Source organism: Orbilia oligospora (assembly GCF_000225545.1).
Source record: "Orbilia oligospora ATCC 24927 unplaced genomic scaffold scaffold00007, whole genome shotgun sequence".
In the NCBI taxonomy this organism is placed as follows: domain Eukaryota; kingdom Fungi; phylum Ascomycota; class Orbiliomycetes; order Orbiliales; family Orbiliaceae; genus Orbilia; species Orbilia oligospora.
The window spans coordinates 1,631,947-1,649,784 of NW_011645564.1; the positions used below are offsets into that span (position 1 = coordinate 1,631,947).

General features: G+C 45.3%; 6 protein-coding genes across 6 annotated transcripts; 3 read left to right on the plus strand and 3 right to left on the minus strand.

The window, feature by feature from the left end:
• Positions 1–349: 349 nt before the first annotated feature.
• On the plus strand, positions 350–3,357 carry AOL_s00007g456 (uncharacterized protein; the record flags this gene model as incomplete). The annotated part of the gene is made up of 2 exons (XM_011120357.1): positions 350–2,848; positions 2,914–3,357. The coding sequence occupies 2 exons, from the start codon at positions 350–352 to the stop codon at positions 3,355–3,357; spliced, it is 2,943 nt and encodes a 980-aa protein (XP_011118659.1).
• Positions 3,358–3,566: 209 nt separating this feature from the next.
• Positions 3,567–5,306, minus strand: AOL_s00007g457 (uncharacterized protein; the record flags this gene model as incomplete). Its single annotated transcript, XM_011120358.1, has 1 exon — positions 3,567–5,306. One exon carries the CDS (start codon positions 5,304–5,306, stop codon positions 3,567–3,569), a length of 1,740 nt encoding a protein of 579 aa, XP_011118660.1.
• A 2,985-nt stretch (positions 5,307–8,291) lies between these two features.
• On the minus strand, positions 8,292–9,164 carry AOL_s00007g458 (uncharacterized protein; the record flags this gene model as incomplete). The annotated part of the gene is made up of 1 exon (XM_011120359.1): positions 8,292–9,164. One exon carries the CDS (start codon positions 9,162–9,164, stop codon positions 8,292–8,294), a length of 873 nt encoding a protein of 290 aa, XP_011118661.1.
• A 1,480-nt stretch (positions 9,165–10,644) lies between these two features.
• AOL_s00007g459 (uncharacterized protein) lies at positions 10,645–12,233 on the plus strand (the record flags this gene model as incomplete). Its single annotated transcript, XM_011120360.1, has 2 exons — positions 10,645–11,451; positions 11,523–12,233. 2 exons carry the CDS (start codon positions 10,645–10,647, stop codon positions 12,231–12,233), a joined length of 1,518 nt encoding a protein of 505 aa, XP_011118662.1.
• A 1,768-nt stretch (positions 12,234–14,001) lies between these two features.
• Positions 14,002–14,754, plus strand: AOL_s00007g460 (uncharacterized protein; the record flags this gene model as incomplete). The annotated part of the gene is made up of 1 exon (XM_011120361.1): positions 14,002–14,754. One exon carries the CDS (start codon positions 14,002–14,004, stop codon positions 14,752–14,754), a length of 753 nt encoding a protein of 250 aa, XP_011118663.1.
• A 423-nt stretch (positions 14,755–15,177) lies between these two features.
• On the minus strand, positions 15,178–16,860 carry AOL_s00007g461 (uncharacterized protein; the record flags this gene model as incomplete). The annotated part of the gene is made up of 9 exons (XM_011120362.1): positions 15,178–15,247; positions 15,313–15,725; positions 15,780–16,186; positions 16,245–16,305; positions 16,370–16,449; positions 16,518–16,539; positions 16,604–16,646; positions 16,727–16,740; positions 16,813–16,860. 9 exons carry the CDS (start codon positions 16,858–16,860, stop codon positions 15,178–15,180), a joined length of 1,158 nt encoding a protein of 385 aa, XP_011118664.1.
• Between the last annotated feature and the right edge of the window lie 978 nt (positions 16,861–17,838).

A 17,838-nucleotide genomic window follows, 5' to 3' on the forward strand; every position in this document is an offset into this window, starting at 1 on the left:
CAGCTTACTCGGGGCCCCTCGTTACGCCCAAAGAAGAACCGGCCTGGGGAAACACGGCTGCGTCGTGGACTAAAGAAACTGGGGCAGAGAGCGGTGCAGTGTCGTGTTGACTACACGTTTAGTTGGCCTCTTTCCCACACACCCTCTCTTTAAGCTTTCGACGACATAACGACACTAGAAAACAGAACAGAAACGACACACGGACGGGATTAAACCCACATCGATTCTACGGGATTAATCGAATCCTTCGTCAGGTGCACTTTGGCCCTGATTCCCGAATAAATACCCATCCCAATTACCCTCCCAGCTTTTCTTGGTTGTGCTCAACAACCAACGTCTCCAGATACAGATGCGAGTCTCCGCTCTTTCGCCATCCAATTCTGCAGGAGGCCTTACCATCCTTCTGCTTCTTCTAGATTTCATCACTCCAGCAGCCACGGTTAAGCACGAGAACTTCAAGACCTGTTCGCAATCCGGCTTTTGCCGTAGGAACAGGGCTTTTGCCGATCATGCTCTTACCCCGGAGTCCAATTGGGTATCGCCCTACGAAATCAAGGAGAATACCGTTTTACTCCAGAACGGGATTCTCTCAGCCGAGATTCTGAAAACCGTCCCAGGCCAGACTGAGAAAGTGGTTTTACCCCTAAACATCAATTTCCAAAAGAATGGTGCCGTAAGGGTTACCATTGACGAACTTAAGCGCACAAAGGGGGACATTGTTCTACGCGGGGAAAGTAAAGCTCGTAAGGAGCGTTACAATGAGGCGGAGCGATGGGCATTGATCCCGGACTGGGATGTTAGGGACGATAAAGTGGTTTACGATAATCAGAAAGGGCAAATAACTTTGACCTTCGGACCGGAATTGAAGTATAAGGCCATCGTTACAGTTTATCCGTTCAACATCAAGTTCGAAAGGGATGGGGAAACGCACGTGGTACTTAACGACCGGGGGTTGATGAATGTTGAACATTGGAGAGCACAACCCGCAGAGCCTGAAGAAGGGAAGGAGAAGAGCCCGGAAGACCTTGATGGTGGATGGGATGAGACCTTCGGTGGGAATACAGATACAAAGCCGAGAGGTCCAGAGGCTGTGTCCATGGATATTTCGTTCCCAGGTTACGATCACGTTTTCGGAATTCCAAGTCATGCGACTTCCCTTTCGCTCAAGACGACGAGAGGCGGGGAAGGAGCCTATGAGGAACCGTATAGGCTGTACAACGCAGATGTCTTTGAGTATATCGTGGATAGCCCGATGACTTTGTATGGATCTATCCCATTCATGCAGGCTCATAGGAAGGGATCAAGTGTGGGGGTTCTATGGTTGAATGCAGCAGAAACATGGGTCGATGTGGTTAAGGAGAAGAAAACCAAGACGGATACGAAGACACACTGGGTCTCGGAATCCGGTCAGTTGGATGTTTGGGTGTTCTTGGGACCAACTCCTCAGACTCTTTACAAGGCATATGGCGAGCTCACCGGTTTTACGAAAATGCCACCCAGCTTTGCGATTGCATATCATCAGTGCAGATGGAACTATGTGTCTGAAGATGATGTGAAGGATGTAGACAGGAAATTCGACAAGCACGACATTCCGTATGATGTTATTTGGTTAGATATTGAGTACACAGACGGCAAACGCTACTTCACATTCGACCCCTTGACATTCAAAGAGCCCGAGAAAATGATGAAGAACATCGACAAAGCTGAGCGAAAGGTCGTCCTGATTATTGATCCTCACATCAAGAATACCGAAAACTACCCCGTTGTCGAAGAACTCAAATCGAAAGATCTCGCTGTTAAGGACAAATCTGGTGATATTTACGAAGGTTGGTGCTGGCCTGGTTCCTCGCATTGGATCGATGCCTTCAACCCAGCTGCAATTGAGTGGTGGAAGTCCCTTTTCAAGTTCGACAGATTCAAGGGAACTGCAAAGAACACCTACATCTGGAACGATATGAACGAGCCTTCTGTCTTCAACGGTCCCGAAACTACTATGCCAAAGGATAACCTTCACTTCGGAAACTGGGAACACCGCGACCTTCATAACCTTAACGGCATGACTTTCATGAACGCTACCCATCAAGCCCTCGAAGCCCGTGATGTCGGCAAAGGCAAGACCCAGCGAAGTTTCGTTCTCACCCGTGCATTCTTTGCCGGCGCTCAGCGTTTGGGTGCTATGTGGACTGGTGATAATGAAGCTAAGTGGGAGCATCTACAAGCTTCTCTCCCAATGCTGCTATCCCAGGGTATCGCTGGTTTCCCTTTCTCTGGTGCTGACGTTGGTGGGTTCTTCGGAAACCCGTCGAAGGAGCTGTTGACCAGGTGGTATCAGTCTGGTATCTGGTATCCATTCTTCCGTGCACATGCACACATCGATGCTAAGCGTCGAGAGCCATATCTTACCGGTGAGCCATATACCAGCATCATCCGTGATGCCATCCGGCTCCGATATGCTCTGCTCCCAGCTTGGTACACCGCGTTCCACCGTGCGTCGAAAGATGGTATGCCGATCATCAGACCAAACTTCGTCGCCCACCCAGACGATGAAGAGGGCTTCGCAATCGATGACCAGGCTTATATTGGTGACACCGGCTTGCTTGTCAAACCAGTTGTCGGTGAAGGTGTTGATAAGGTCGATATTCATCTTGCTGATGATGAAATTTATTATGACTACTGGACCCACAAGATTTACCAAGGCAAGGGAAAGAAAGAGTACAGTGCACCACTAGAGAAAATCCCGCTTTTGATGAGAGGAGGACATATTATCCCACGCCGAGATAGACCTAGAAGATCTAGCGGATTGATGAAGCATGACCCGTTTACTTTGGTTCTCGTACTGAATAAGAGGGTAAGGAATCTTCCAAGATCGAAATTTCAATATATATGAAACAATACTGACAGTTTATGATACAGGGTCACGCTATGGGTTGGCTCTACCACGATGACGGTGAGAGCTTTGACTACAAACAAGGAGCCTACATCCACCGCCAATTCATGTATAACGGCAGCAGGAAAACTCTATCGTCTAGGGATCTACATAAGGATCGCGCTGCTGCAGAGACATACAAAAAGGCCGCAAGCGCACTCCAGATTGAGAAGATCGTCATCGTTGGAGCGAGCAATTCTCTTGATACTAGTGCCTTGGCAGAGGGTAGATCAAAGGCAAAGGCTATACTGGTTGAAGATGATAACGGAAAGGTTAAGGAATGGCACGCTAGCTTGGGCTACACCGCTGCGGTTGATAAAGATCATGGTGATGTTCTTGTCATAAAGAATGCCAAGTTAAAGATTGGGAATGATTGGACTATTTATCTCGAGCAGGTGGGTGCTGAGGATAAGCCTAAGGATGAATTGTAAAAGGTAGTTGGGGCTGCAAAGCGGGAATTTCTCTTAGTTAATGTCTATGTCAGGGTAAAAGCTATTTTCATACATTTTTCAAGTTCAAGGAGACTACAAATAAAAGAGTCAATTGATTGAATTTCATACCCTTTCCTATCGTTTGCACCTCGCAGACCTAAACACTAGCATGCAAAACCGGTCCGATCAGAAATTCGCGACCTTGCAATCTAATCATGATCTTTAATATTCCCATCCAAATGCTGGGAACAGTTCTCCACAGTGTCAATCCCCTCTATTCCTTCAATAAAACCCCCCCAAGATGTCTTTGTTACCCAATTCGACCGTGGCAACGGTTCTCGATCTTCAGGGGTTTGCCATCCCCAAAATCTTCCCTTTTCGCACTTTGTTCCTACTTGATATCTATCATACCCACCAGTGTCATCTTTCCAACTCCCCTTAATATCGACAGAGAGGTAACAACCCTTCGCAGGCTGTTTATTGGTCAAGAAATCCATTTTAAAAACCCTAAGATCTAATTCTTCTCTGACCTTTTCCAAGAAGCTGATCATATGTTCTTTTTTCACAACATGGCGTAGCGTGAAAATACACAATACCTCCTTCAACGACTTTTTATTCGCGATCAGGAACTCAGTAAGAGCCTTCAGCGTGACCCCGGCCTTGATAAGCTCCAGACTCCGCAAGTTCGGCAGAACGGCCATCTGCGGGAACACAAAGCTAGGTTTACAAGCCTCCGAAATCACATCCAATAATCTGGTAATAACCAGAACCTGGACATTTCGTATGACTGTCATAAACAGTTCCGATGTATCTTTTTCATTTCTATATTCCACCGTCCAATCGAGGGCCACGCATATTTCTAGGCGAGAGAGGTTTTTGTAGGTATATTTAAAAGCTTGTAAGTCAACGGGATCATGTCCTTCTCTTGGAACACACGGTCGAAAGGTTAGTCCGTCTTTCGATTGGTACCATCGTCCGAATTTCCAGAGTGGGACTGAATCGATGGTTCTGTTCCAACCCAATCCATCCATGCGGATCTCAGATATCTGGCATTGAGCATGGGCGGCGCAGAATAAGACACCTGGGTAGGCGTAAGAGAGGGTAAGTCCATAAGCGTAGCCAGCACTACTTTGGAACCATTCATGCCATGGAAAACTCTCGATTCCGGGGTTGTTCTTGAGAAATGCTGCTAGAGCCGGATTGAATGCTTTCCAAACCGTCGGGATGTAATTCTCGTTTTGTTCGAAACGTGATCTGTCTTTGAAGCTTATAATCTTGAGGTTGGGAAGAAGTTTGAAGGTTTCGACCAGACATTTAAAGAAGTCGAAATTCTGCTCTTGTTGTTCTTTTGATTTCTTGAATTTCGATACCTGTGTGTCCGCGTTCGATGCGAAGTTCTCGCTTAGCATCGAGTATATCCCAGAGCGGGTGGTGAACGAAAGGTCGCTAGAGATCGATTCCGTCTCAGTTCCCGAATCCGATTCTACCTGGCTGACACCGCTACTCCAAAGAACCTTCTCCGCAAGTCTCTTGAAAGTTCTTCCATATCCACCCCCAGATCCATGTGTATTTCTATCGCGGTAGTTCTGGTAGAACTTCAATAGCTTGGTACGGGTCTCTTCAGAGTAGTTCTGTAGCAAACCATCAAACTCATGACTAGAAATCGGTACCACGTATGGATTTGCGAGGTCGATGATAATATGGTTTATGCGACTTCTTTGCTCCAATGGAAGAGATGCAAGACGCTTTAATCGTGTTAATTCATACGGATGTTTGAAAATAGTTCGTTGAGACTGTATTTCTTCCAGGCGCGTAGGTGGGATACTGGAAGCTACGGCTGTGGAGACTAGTCGAAGGCTTTGGACGTCGTCGTTAGTGAGGTATTCGCATATGTCATAGATAAGGTCATAGGGGAGTGTCGAGAGGTTGATTTTGTTCTCCGACGACATTTTAATTTTTCCTGTTTATAAGAATATTTAGTTGATACGAATTCGAATATTCTTTGGGATAAATTCGTGAAATTTATTTCATATTCCGGAAGTTAAGTAGAAGTTCATTTAGGTCGGGACTGATCACGATCCGGGTGCCTTGAAGGTCAAGGTCACCCTGAGTTTGCCTCGTGAGGCTAACCGGATCAGTTGATACCCAGAAGCGCAGCTAAATCGATAGCATTATATACACAAAGTAGACATTTAATTAACGCCGTCTTCAAAAAAAAGTATTAAACAAACAAAACCACCTGCTTCTTCATAAATCATACATCATATCGTCTACCATCTCTTAATTGATCGGAATCTTTTCTTCTTCTTCTTCTTCTTCTTCTGTTTCCTTTCTCAGCAACAGTTGAGGCAGTCGCAATCCCAATCCCAATCCGCCGCTAGGTCGACGCAAAAGCCAATGCATGCGCACTGGCAAAATAAGTATGTGAGAACCCACTTCCAACAACCATGGCAACAGCAACATCCGGCGCTACTGCTTCCCCCGCTCTTTTCTTCGGAGGGAGGGAATGTAGGTTGTGTTTCGAGAACTGTAGGCTCGAGTACGTCGAGTTTCTTTTCGTAGGTCATGGGCGCCTCGACTGTTGGGGAGCTAACTTCGTAGGTTGTGCTTGCCATTTTGTGAAATACTTCGGCTTCGATACTTGGATACGAAATACGGTGAATATATTGTAGATTTAAATAAATAGCTTCGGATCCAAGAATAGAGAATGGGTATGTCTATTCGTCCAAAGATAGGAGGAGATCTTGGAGTTTATTTATGTATATCGACCTGGACAAGTCGAGTCCACAGGAAATCCGGAATGGTCTTGTGTTGCGGTGCAGGTTGAAGGTTACACAGCGATATCGACGGATTGAGACAATTCCTTAAGATGGAAACTCTTTGCAAGGTTCAATCAATGCAATAGGTGTGATCGATAGTGAACCGTCGCGTCGGTGGAAATATAGTTATGATACGAAAGGCTCGATTAATTAATAGTATCAATTAACTGAGGTGCTGAGTGAAAAACGAATGCATGGACTTCGCACACCAGCCTGCCGGTGGCGATGGGGCTTTATATCTTCGTCCGGGCTGGCTGAAGGGGCCGAAAACCGACCCCGCTGCCAGTTCACTTGCATTTACATACTTGCTTGATCATGTCTTGCTTCTTCTTGTCACACCTCGACAGCAATTGCGATTGGTCCTGATTCGTGAAAATTTTGCGAAGAGAAAAAATAATAACAAGATTCATGAAAAAAATAAAAAAATCCGAAGATCCCATTCGGGCGCGATCGGGTCATGCACCTGCTTGCAAGGGACCCCAGCGAGGAACTTGGTCGACCTGGCCATCAAATCAAGTGAGGGCGAGAGGATGACCCTAAGCAAGGGATGGGAAGCCGCAGATGCAGCTACCAGTATAGTCGTCACAGCTGCAGAGGGACAGGTGCCCATTAGTGCTCGAATCTTGAGCCCATTGTGTGCTTGCTTTCGGCTACTTTGCTTGGCCATTGCATTGGCCATTGCATTGGCTCCCGGGCATCGATGGATCCATGGACGGCCACAGAGTGACATCGACAACTTAGCCTAGCGTGGGAACAACAAAGCTACGATAACTATCACAAAAGAATATAGGTGGCGCATGGCGTCGTCCAATCTGCACAACAGAGAGCCTCGTGATAAACATGAGGAATTCAGAGTGGGGCCAGGGAACAGTTTTCCAGCATCCGGTTTCCGTTCGTGGGGAGCAAAGAAGGGATGTATAGCTAAGTAGATAGGCATCCAATTCATAACAAAAAAAACCCTACGAATCCATGAATTGCACTATAGCGGTCCTTGCAGATATGATTTCTAATGCAGATTGATCGACGATGTAAGGGCCGGTATTTTGGATTTCCTCCAGTCTGCCTCGTGTATAAACGTCCGCGCAGCCCTGATATTTTAAACATACCGACGTATGCACATATCTCCCAGAATGCTCGGTTTGTGCCGAACGAGATATATCAGTTTTGTGATCAAAATCTTCCTTTATGATATTCTGAAGCTCGAAGTTTTTCACTTCCAAGATTTCTCTCACACAGGACCTAGCACAGACCCCAACCTCGGCCTGTCGAATTCGGTTGGGAAGGAACCGCCCCCTGCTCCCAGGCCGCAAACCATTGGCCAGACACGCAAGATCACGATAAGCGACTGGCTAAATCTATATGGATAGCTTCCTTCCGTCGATTCGTCAAGCACTTATCCGAGGTGGAGCTGGCACAAAGCTAAAAGTTTTCCCGTCCTTCTTTGACAAATCACAATGATTACCCAGTTCTCCCAAGTATGCAAACTAAATGCTCCATAGAGCTCTTTGGCAAGCCCGAATTTCAGCATTAATCCAAAGATGGGAATAAATCAGGCCATTGTAGCTGAATGTCCCTGGTGGCTCCACACGTTCTAGACCTTGATCGGCTAGGCTCAAGATTTCATGATCCCGCGCAAGATATCACGACATTCCAGAAAAAAAAAGAAAAAAGTTAAGATAGAAACAACTTGTACTCTCATGTGCTTCACCATATAGCTAAATATTTATATAGAAGTTCGAACAGATGGGGTTTAGTAATTTTATATATATCCATGTACTAATCAAAAACCAGCCAGACCCAAGGAGCGCAAGCGATCGATCGATCGAAAATTTATTCTACATACGCATACTACATGCTACATGTATACATATTGATCCAAAAATGCAAAACAGTAACATAACTAGAACATGTACAAACCAAAGCTTTCGGGGTATATCTACATGATTTATTCGCTATTTACGGTGAAAACCCAAGCCTGGCGATGGTGAAGCTTAACAAAGCAATGCTGGCAAAATTCTATGAATTCTCTAGGAAGGTGTAGCATGGGCAGTAAACAATTTTATTTTGTTGTCATTTCCCCGTTAGCCGTTGAATCGATGACGTTCAGACATACCCTTACATAGTATTCCTTTGAGGGATATCGATCCCGAATCCTCTCCATATGGGGCTAAGCGGTTCCAGTTCTTCTTGGATCGGAGATAGTCGATTTTTGTCCGCAAACCAGTCAGGTATCTCGGGTGAGGTCGGTATGACTGTAAACCCGGGTTGGGCTTCGACTACAGGTTCCGGCTGCTCTGGGAAAGATGGTTTCAACCAAGTTTGCTGATCATCGCTCATAAAATGCCACTTCGGTATTTCAGGGCTCGGTTTTAGTCTCGGTCTTCTTTCCATCCTCTCTTTTCCATCCATCCATCGCATCATGTTCTCTACTTCTTTTTTCCCCCGCATCCATGCATATTTCATCCGAGATTTCCAAGTAGTCAAATAGTAGCCATCTAGTAAGTCTTCTAGATATAGAACCGGACTCCACCCCGCCAGGGCACACACCACCGATTCTAAGAAACGATATGGTGCCTTGAGGAACCATGCAAAGTCAACCTTTGGTCGAAAATAGACCATTTGCCAAATATCGTCCTGATCTTCGAATAAGGAATCGAAAGTATCTTCCAAAAACGCATCCCAGTCGATGTCTTTTACCTCGGTACGGCGGAACCCAGCATCAAATTGGTTATAGAATGTGTATTCGTAACTGATGGTGATAATGCGTCTTGTACGGATGTTAAATAATGCAGCCGGGTTGCCTCCCATATGTCGGGCAATATTGTTTTCGAAATATAGATTCCCTTTGTTACGGACCAAGTGAGCATCAATATTTGAGATTTTCTTTAGATGAGGACGAGTATATCGACTGCTGAGTGCAGACTGTTTGACTCCGTATAAAACAATGTCGAACCGACCTGGGTGTAAGTCGCGATTTCGAGGAGGCATATTGAATGTTTTTTTTAGCGGTAAATTCGAACGTATTGATGATTTTATAGGAAGATAAGAAAGTATCGAGGAGCCAAGAGGCTGTATGTATTCAGACCAAACACTGGAGATTTTAGGATGGTGACGAGGAAAGGACGAGAACCCAGGCTCATATTCTTGGGGGGCTATAGCACTAGCTGGTTGTACCTACTGGCGCCAGCTACAGCGCTGCAGCGGCCGTTAACGAATATCATTATACAATATCGAGACATTTAACGAGAAATTTCTCCGGTATCCTACTACTACGTATACACTGGTCTACGAGCGCTACGACGTAGATATGTAAGGCGGCTAATATACTATATGAGGGTTTATCGGCAACTGGTGATATGCTACTGCGCGTATCATAAAAATAGATCTATATAGCTAGACGAAACAACTGCTGTGTTCGCGGCCCTTATTGGGAAGTTGATCGTATAGGACCCGCGTGAATAATAGCTGGAATACGTATCTAGAGGAAACTGAAAAAAACACTGTATTAAAGAGAAATGGAGATAGTTCCAAAGGATATTCAGAAACACCTCGACCGACAGCCGATGTCGACGACATAAGAGCTCGAGATATATATATCGCGAGCGGAATATCCGTAGACATTTAGAAATACCACAAAAACAACACAGACCCTGTGCCACATATGTACATACATTATATTACTTGTATATTCAGCCGTCGCTGTGCCATAATAAATCTTGTTCAGGCCAGGGGTAATTAATTCCGTCGAGCACACGTTGTGAGATGACTGGCCAGCTGGTATATTAGTTGGGTTTTCTTATATACATGCGGTGGGGTGTATCCTTGCTACCTTTACTACTGCTTGGTACCAAACCGGCCTTATATATTATCAATTCTTGATTGATCATAATTTGATTGTTTCCTAATTGATACCAAAGCTTGTGATTTTTTAGCTGGAGCCTGAAGCCAAAAACCGAAAGCCTTAGTATCATACTGTCTGTATAGTATGTATAACTGCTTCGAGGCCGAAATTCGCCGATATTTAAATCCTTGAGTATTTACCAGGTAAACAAGCTTCAGTCGTCAATGTAAGCACCGACTAAGTATTCCAAGAAAACCTTATTTAGTTGTCCGGGAACAAGGGGTTGTGTATACGAGGGGCGGCAGGGCTATACTACTTTCGTATCGTTCTAGATTAAACGTCCGGCCTTGCGCCCTGTAGATTTAAGATTGGATTTTGATCCTGAAGATGGGAATTTTCCCTCGACACGATGGCAAATGGCTTCAGCTGGCGCGTCAGCATTTGTAAAATGGCGCCAATAAAGTGCCAGTATTTACTATGTAGAATCCCCCTTTTTTCGAATCTGATTCCCTCAAAATTCTTTGATTTCGCCCTATCCTTTTTGAAGTTATCTTGTAAATTCGATCTTCAATCTTCATACCAGAATTGAAGAACAACACATTCATTTAAAACTGCCCCTTTCTCAAAATGACACGCTCCTTTTTAAACAACGCGGTTTTTGTTTATTCTCTCCTTGCATTTTATACAGACCCTGCGCATTCGTCATTCCACAACCGTCATGCTCATATGCGACGTAACGGCGCACTGACCAAACGGTCTGGAGTGCCTTCCTATGATGGCTGGTCACTTTCATGGTCGGATGACTTTACAGGCCCCGCAAACACCCTACCATCCAGTTCAAATTGGCTTTGGGATCTTGGTACTTCCTATCCGGGAGGACCATCCAATTGGGGCACTGGGGAAATCCAAACATACGTGAAATCTACAAGTAACTCTTACCTCGACGGTGATGGGAATTTGAATATCGTTCCCCTCAAAAGCTCTTCGGGACAATGGACTTCGGCCCGTATGGAATCCGTGGGGACATACCGGTGCGTTCCTGGCAGAAAACTTCTTATTGAAGCGAGTATAAAGTTGCCAAATACGCCCAATTTATCCCAATGGGGTATCTGGCCAGCGTTCTGGACCATGGGGGCGGCTTTTAGAAAAAATGGTTACACCGGATGGCCGTATACTGGAGAGCTAGATGTTATGGAGGCTGTGAACGGACAAGGGACCGGGTATAACACTGTTCATTGCGGTGTATACCCTGGCGGTGTGTGTAACGAACCTAATGGGATAGGGTTTACTTCGCCATTTACCAAAGGCGAATTCCATACTTTCAGTTTATTGATTGATCGAACTGCTGGCACATGGCAAAATGAGTTTATCAGCTGGCAAAGGGACGGTGTCGAAAAGTTCAGAGTTTGGGGATCCCGGGTTGGAGATGAATATGTTAGTCTTTTTTCCTGCCATTTCGAAAATTCTCGCGTTTCTAGTGATAGGTTAGCTAACGTTGGCTGTAGACATGGGGCAACTTGACGCATCTGCCAATGTTCATCCTTCTCGACGTCGCAATTGGAGGGGCTCTGCCCAATGCAATCGCTGGGTTCTGGACCCCGACTGAGAATACGATTGGAGGACTTGACAGCGCCATGATTATCGATTATGTTGCTGTCTATAACTCTTTGGGTAATACTACCTCATTCAGCATCTCCTCTACCACCACGACTCAAACTTCTACTTCAAGCACAACCAGCAGAGTAACAAGTCAGAGTAGCAGCGTCCCCACGACAACAAGAACAAGCACATCTGTAGTCAAAACTACCACCAAAACAACTACTACCACTGCGAAAACCACGCCAAAGACAACTGCAAAGACCACCGCAAAGACAACAGCGAAGACAACCGCAAAGACCACTGCTAAGACAACAGCCAAAACCACTGCAAAGACAACGGCCAAAACTAGTGCAAAGACCACTGCAAAGACCACTGCAAAGACAACAGCTAAAACCACTGCGAAAACGACCGCAAAGACCACCGCCAAAACCACTGCCAAAACCACTGCCAAAACCACTGCCAAAACAACTGCCAAAACAACTGCCAAAACAACTGCTAAAACAACCACTAAAACAACTGCTAAAACAACTGCCAAGACTACTGCAAAGGCCGCCGCAAAGACAACACCGAAGACAACTGCTAGAACGACAGCAAAAACGACTACAAGGAAGGCGTGAGGACCACGTGATATCGCCAATATTGTCCAATAATCACCGGCCTGAACTAAACTATTCGGGCTCCTACTCGAGATGTGGGCGCATCTAACACCATTAATTATAATATATATTTATTATCTTTGTCAACAACCCCATTCGATTGTGTATATCTGCGCATATCAGGTGTTTTGAATCAATGTCTTCTTGTTTGATTATATCGGTGGCGCCGTGACAATGTTCATTTTTAGGGCTTGGAACTCCGGATAATATCCGGCTAAATTATATTGATCAAAGTTTTATGTAAGATTATGATAGTAAAATTTGGCTGACCAGACAAATTGGAGCGTTGTTGTTTTTGCTTACCGCCGTTTTGTATATACTCATAGCTTTGGTAATATATAAATGTAGAATTCTCGCGTGTGTGCGACTGTCATTCGTTAGATCGTCCCGTCTTTTGTGTCACGCCTCTGATCATGGGGACGATGCTGACTACCTGGGTATGCATGTCGGGTGACATGTACAGTGTAGATAGTATACTAGCATCGATTGGTACCATGATTTGATGTACGTGATATGATAGCAACAGGGCAGACCTAAGTTTGATAGGTCCATATACAGTATGTCAAAGAAAATCATTTGAACTCCTATGGCCCTGTCCGCCCTGGGCCCGAAAATACCAGGATCTTTGAGGTACATACGTCGAGCAGAAAAGTTGGATCCTTAATTACTATGCTCTTTGTCATCAAAGAGTTTATGTTGGGGCCACCTCACTGGTGCTTCGTAGGTTGGTTTAGAATTCACTCACAACTGCGAGGCTACTAGTTTATAGCCTGAATAAAAGGCCACACTTCTCACCCCATTCATCTGAGCCCGGACCACCCTACGAACCCGCCTGCAAGTCAGCCTAGAAACTAGCCTAGCGTGCAGACTACCAATCTATAAACTCAAAATTATCTAGTAAGCCTGCAGCTGTAGGCCAAGTCAGTCCGTCAATTGCTAGCTTGTGAACCGTCAGCCTGTAAACCACTAACGTCGCAAGCTATCTGTCAATCACCAATCTGTCAATCACCAATCTGTAAATTATTAACTTGTGAATCGGTCTGTAAACCAGGCTATGGATATATAAAATCGATATCGCGCAAAATAGACAGAGTATATGAGAACACAAAGCAAATTGTTTACAAGTAAGCATGATAATAATTGTGAATGTTAACAAACCTTGGGATCCAATGTTCGAAAATTTCTGTTCAATATATCTAAAAGTTTAAAAGTATTCTGACACCCTTTGAACGCCATGGAGAACACAGCAGGGGTAGATACGAGGTCTTATCAGCATCTGCTGCGCTAATTCCGACATACCGACCTTACGGCTGAGCGCAGGCCCATTTATCCATATGCAAACTCTATAATTCTCGGACGAGACAAGCTCTCGGAGACGCCGCCAAGCGTATGCTGGAATCGAATCCTGCATTTTGAAAAGAGCCGCAGCCCTACATGGTGTCCACAATGTTGACGTACGTTACCAAAGACGCAAAAACTTTGGATATCAATTCGAATCTCAAAAAATTTCCGAGTAAATTTCCGCAAGTACTTAATCAGCAGATGTCGCTTTTATCGTCCCAGAATTGATTCGGCAGCAGAAAATACCACAAATTCAACACATATACGGATCTCTTTTTAGGTCAGATCTCGATATCTCACCACAAACCTCAACAATTAATTGAACAACCAAATCAATTATTATATTTATCAGCAAACTTTTAAACTGATACCGACAGAAAATTTCGGCATGAATTATCTTCTACTACCCCTTCTCGTCCTTCCTTCCGTCCTCGGTGGTTGTGCACGCTTTTCTACCACCGAACGTTGGACCATAAGAGGAAGATATGGGAACGATGGTGGTTACCCTGCCGGTTACAAATTTCTCGAAGATGCGCCTGTAATCCAAGCTACGGACTTTTTTACTTGCAACCAACAAACTATCATCCAAACGCGGCCATGTGCTGGAAATATCTCTCTTTGCGGCTTGGAACCGCAAGGATTGGCGTCAGTCACTGCGCGATTCAGCGTCACGCCTGTAAACAATAACGAAGATGTTCTCAGGTCATTTTTCGGGCTCGTTAGTGGAGCGGTAGAGGCTAATGGGCGCGACGAGTCATATCCGAACAGAAAACCACCACGATACCAAGCGTGTGGTGAAGTTGGGGGATCCGGTCGAACGTACTGCCTTGCGGTTGGTGATCAGGGATGGATTAGATATTCCGCACGGTATCTGTGTGTCAATGGAACTGCAGAGGAGTGCACGGATGGACCGTTTGAGAGCGGGACAAAGTTGGTAGTCTGTGGAGTTGACGGGGAGTTCCCGAATGGGGACCTTAGCTTTGAATCAAATCGCACAGCAGAAACTGCCCCGAACTATATGGCCAGTGATATGAATCCAGCCCTCAATAGTAGTTTGACATGTGGAGCTTCAATGTCTGAACTCAAGGGATGGTCATTTGGGTTTATGGGTTTGGCAGTAATTGCAGGGTTTATTTTGTAGATATATATGAGAGAGTGGGGTTGTCATTTGTAACCTGACTGTAATAGCATAGATGACTATCGCGATATCGACGCACAGTATTTTCATTCTTTTTTTGAGTTCAATAGTTTGATTAAAATACTTGTATCGACGCTAAAAGAAAATAAAGCGAAGGGGACAATGTTGGGTACAAAGAATATCGGAAAAAATATAGAACGCCTGTGTACAAAAAGTGGTGCACAGGAGTCTAGAAAAAAGCGGGTAGAGGTATAAGAGACGAAAAGTGGATATAGGAAGTGCGGATGAGGGTGGTTCGTGTTAGGGGTCGTAGTGGATAGAAATTAAATATGTATTTTCAATAGGAATAAGCAGCCATCAACGTCAAATATTCTTCTCCGGAAAATTGCTTCAAAACCAAAACTTTGCCACAATACACTAGCATGTTTAATTTCTTCTGCCAGTGCGAGCGGCAGAGCCTTGCATCTGCTCGAGTTCCATCTCCAAAGATTTGATGCTATTTGTAGACATAAAAAGTTAGTATACAACGGAAATGTCACGTGCTTGGGGGCTAAAACGTACGCGGCATGTGTAGCTTCCAAGTCCTTGTTGAGGCGATCACGCTCGGAGATCAACTTCTGCTCCCATTGTCTGAATCTCTGTTCTTCGATCTTGACCTGCTCGGTGAAACGCTTCCTAAGAGCCTCTTCCTCCTCTTTGAACTTAGGATTGTCGAGTTTTCTAGGCTTGGTCTCGCCAAACTTGCGGGTTTCCATTTGCTGGGCACGGTAAACCTCGTAGTGCTGCTCCTCGGTGGTGTGGATAAGATCCAGCATGTGGGTTCGGATCAAGATGCTTCGGAGCTTCTTGAAGTCACAGTGATCTTCGTTCTCGACTTCGGCGACACCCCAGCTGTACTGTCGTCCCTTTACGACACGGCCATCAGGGGTCTTCACATCCTTCTCACTGCCAATGACGGCGAATGGCATAGCAGCCTATGGGTCGGTGTTAGTACGCGTAAAACCAAACACATACCAATCAAAACGTACCATCAAGCTGCGGGCGTGCTGGGCGGCGGCCTCATCATCTTCTTCCACTGGTGGCTGGTAGATCTTGATACCCTGCGCTTCAATTACGCTGCGAATTCTCTCCTTGAATCGCTGGAGGTCGGCGGGTGACAGCGTATCAGCCTTGGCGACGACTGGGATCAAGTTGACACGAGTACATAGTCTCTTCATAACCTCAATATCCAATGGCTTCAAAGTGTGACCAGTTGGACGGATGAAGTATAAGCAGGCATGAACACGGAGGTCGATCTTGTCGGTTCTGCGCGGCTGTTGCTCTTGCAACATATAGGATTCATGCTGGTCATCCAAAAATTCGATGATTGGCATCCAGGAGTCGCGGTTGTTAACATAGTCTCCGAATCCAGGGGTGTCGATGACAGTAAGGCGAACTAGAATGGCTTGTTAGATTGCAATATAGAATTACATGAATCGAAGCGGTTTACGCACCTTTGAAGAACTTCTCCTCTAGCTCAGCCTTGGTGATTTCGATCTCGACAGTCTTATCGACCTGTTTTGTGACATCATATTAAACTGGCGCTCAAGAAGAGGTACATTGTCTATTAATTCCGTACCTGCTTGGTGTGTCTCTTCTTATGGTCGGCATAGTTCTTGATTGTGGTCGAGAACAATGTGTTGATGAATGTAGTCTTGCCTGTTCGAGGGGTTTATTGATAAGCTACGATGTCCTAGAACTGAGCATTCCCGAAGCTCAAAACGAACCTAATCCGGATTCACCAGCGACCTGAAACAGCCATCTGTCAGTAAGGAATCGGCGGAGCATATAAAGTGGGATGAAGATAGCCTACCATAATCGTGAAAGCAGCTCCGCGCTTGGCCACGATCTTGTGCCTGTCCACAGTTATCTCGAGTTAACCAATTGCTTTTAAACCTTCAATCGCACGATCTCGATTATGAATCATGCCGCGTACCTTTGGTTTGGCAACTATAAAGAGGCAGGTTAGCGATCATGGATTCTATTTAACGCGTCCTGAAGCCGAAAAAAGGAGCTACTCACGTTAGCGATACCGATGAGGTTCGCGGATTCCGATGTAGCAGGAGCCATTGTGATGTGAAGGTAAGCTAAAGGAGAGTGATACTATAATCCTCGACAAAGGCGATTGTGATAAGCTCAGGGCCGTTGGAGATATGGTTCGGACGCGATAGAGGCTGGCGAGGAGATGGTGATGGGAAGGTCGAGAGGGTAAACTGGGGCAGGATCGTTTCAGGAGAAGGTGGATTGGTGTTGGTGCCAAAATTTGGGTGGAAAGGGGAAGGCACTTTAACTCTGCTTCAGTTCAACGACCTCGCCTAACAAATTCCCAGGAACGACTCTCGCTAACAAAGCTCAGACGAGTTAGACTGCTTGGCCAATAATATCCAATATCAGATGAACCAGACCTCTTTTCCAGCTCTAATTAATGTACTAACTTCTAATTATCGAATTTGGGGGTCGAATACATGTCTCGGCGTTCGTGGTTTTGGTGATGGGACATTAAGAGTTACGTTCAACTGATACCGAACAACGGCGTTCGGTTGATCAGATAGCATCATGCTCGCTTTGGCCAGCCGCGAGCGAATTTTCGCACTTAGCTGTCTAAAAGTCAAGTTGATATTAATTTCTGGCAAGTACGATTTATATTCCGTTACCGGGCCCCTATATACTATTAATCCGTCATGTTCCTGTATTTTCTAACAAAGCACTTGCTCGTACCAACTAGATCTATGAGACGAAGTTTTCTATTCTATGCACCGAACTATGAAGAAACCACCCTACAAGCCAGGGGCGAAATCACTTGATGTCCCTTGCCTTACATAATTAAGTTGCTTAAATTGGAGCTTCGAACCAGAGATCAAGGCTTCTTTCCCCAATGGCCAAGGGCGTGCATTAATTTTCGACCCCAAAATAAGGGTGTGCCCTATTGTTGCACAGACCATTCTCGTTCTTTCTGGCATTTTGAGGTTGATGGCTGTTCAGGCGGCTAAGCCTAGACATAGGGATCGATGGTTCAACATTCATGTTCCCAGAAGACCCAAAGTATGA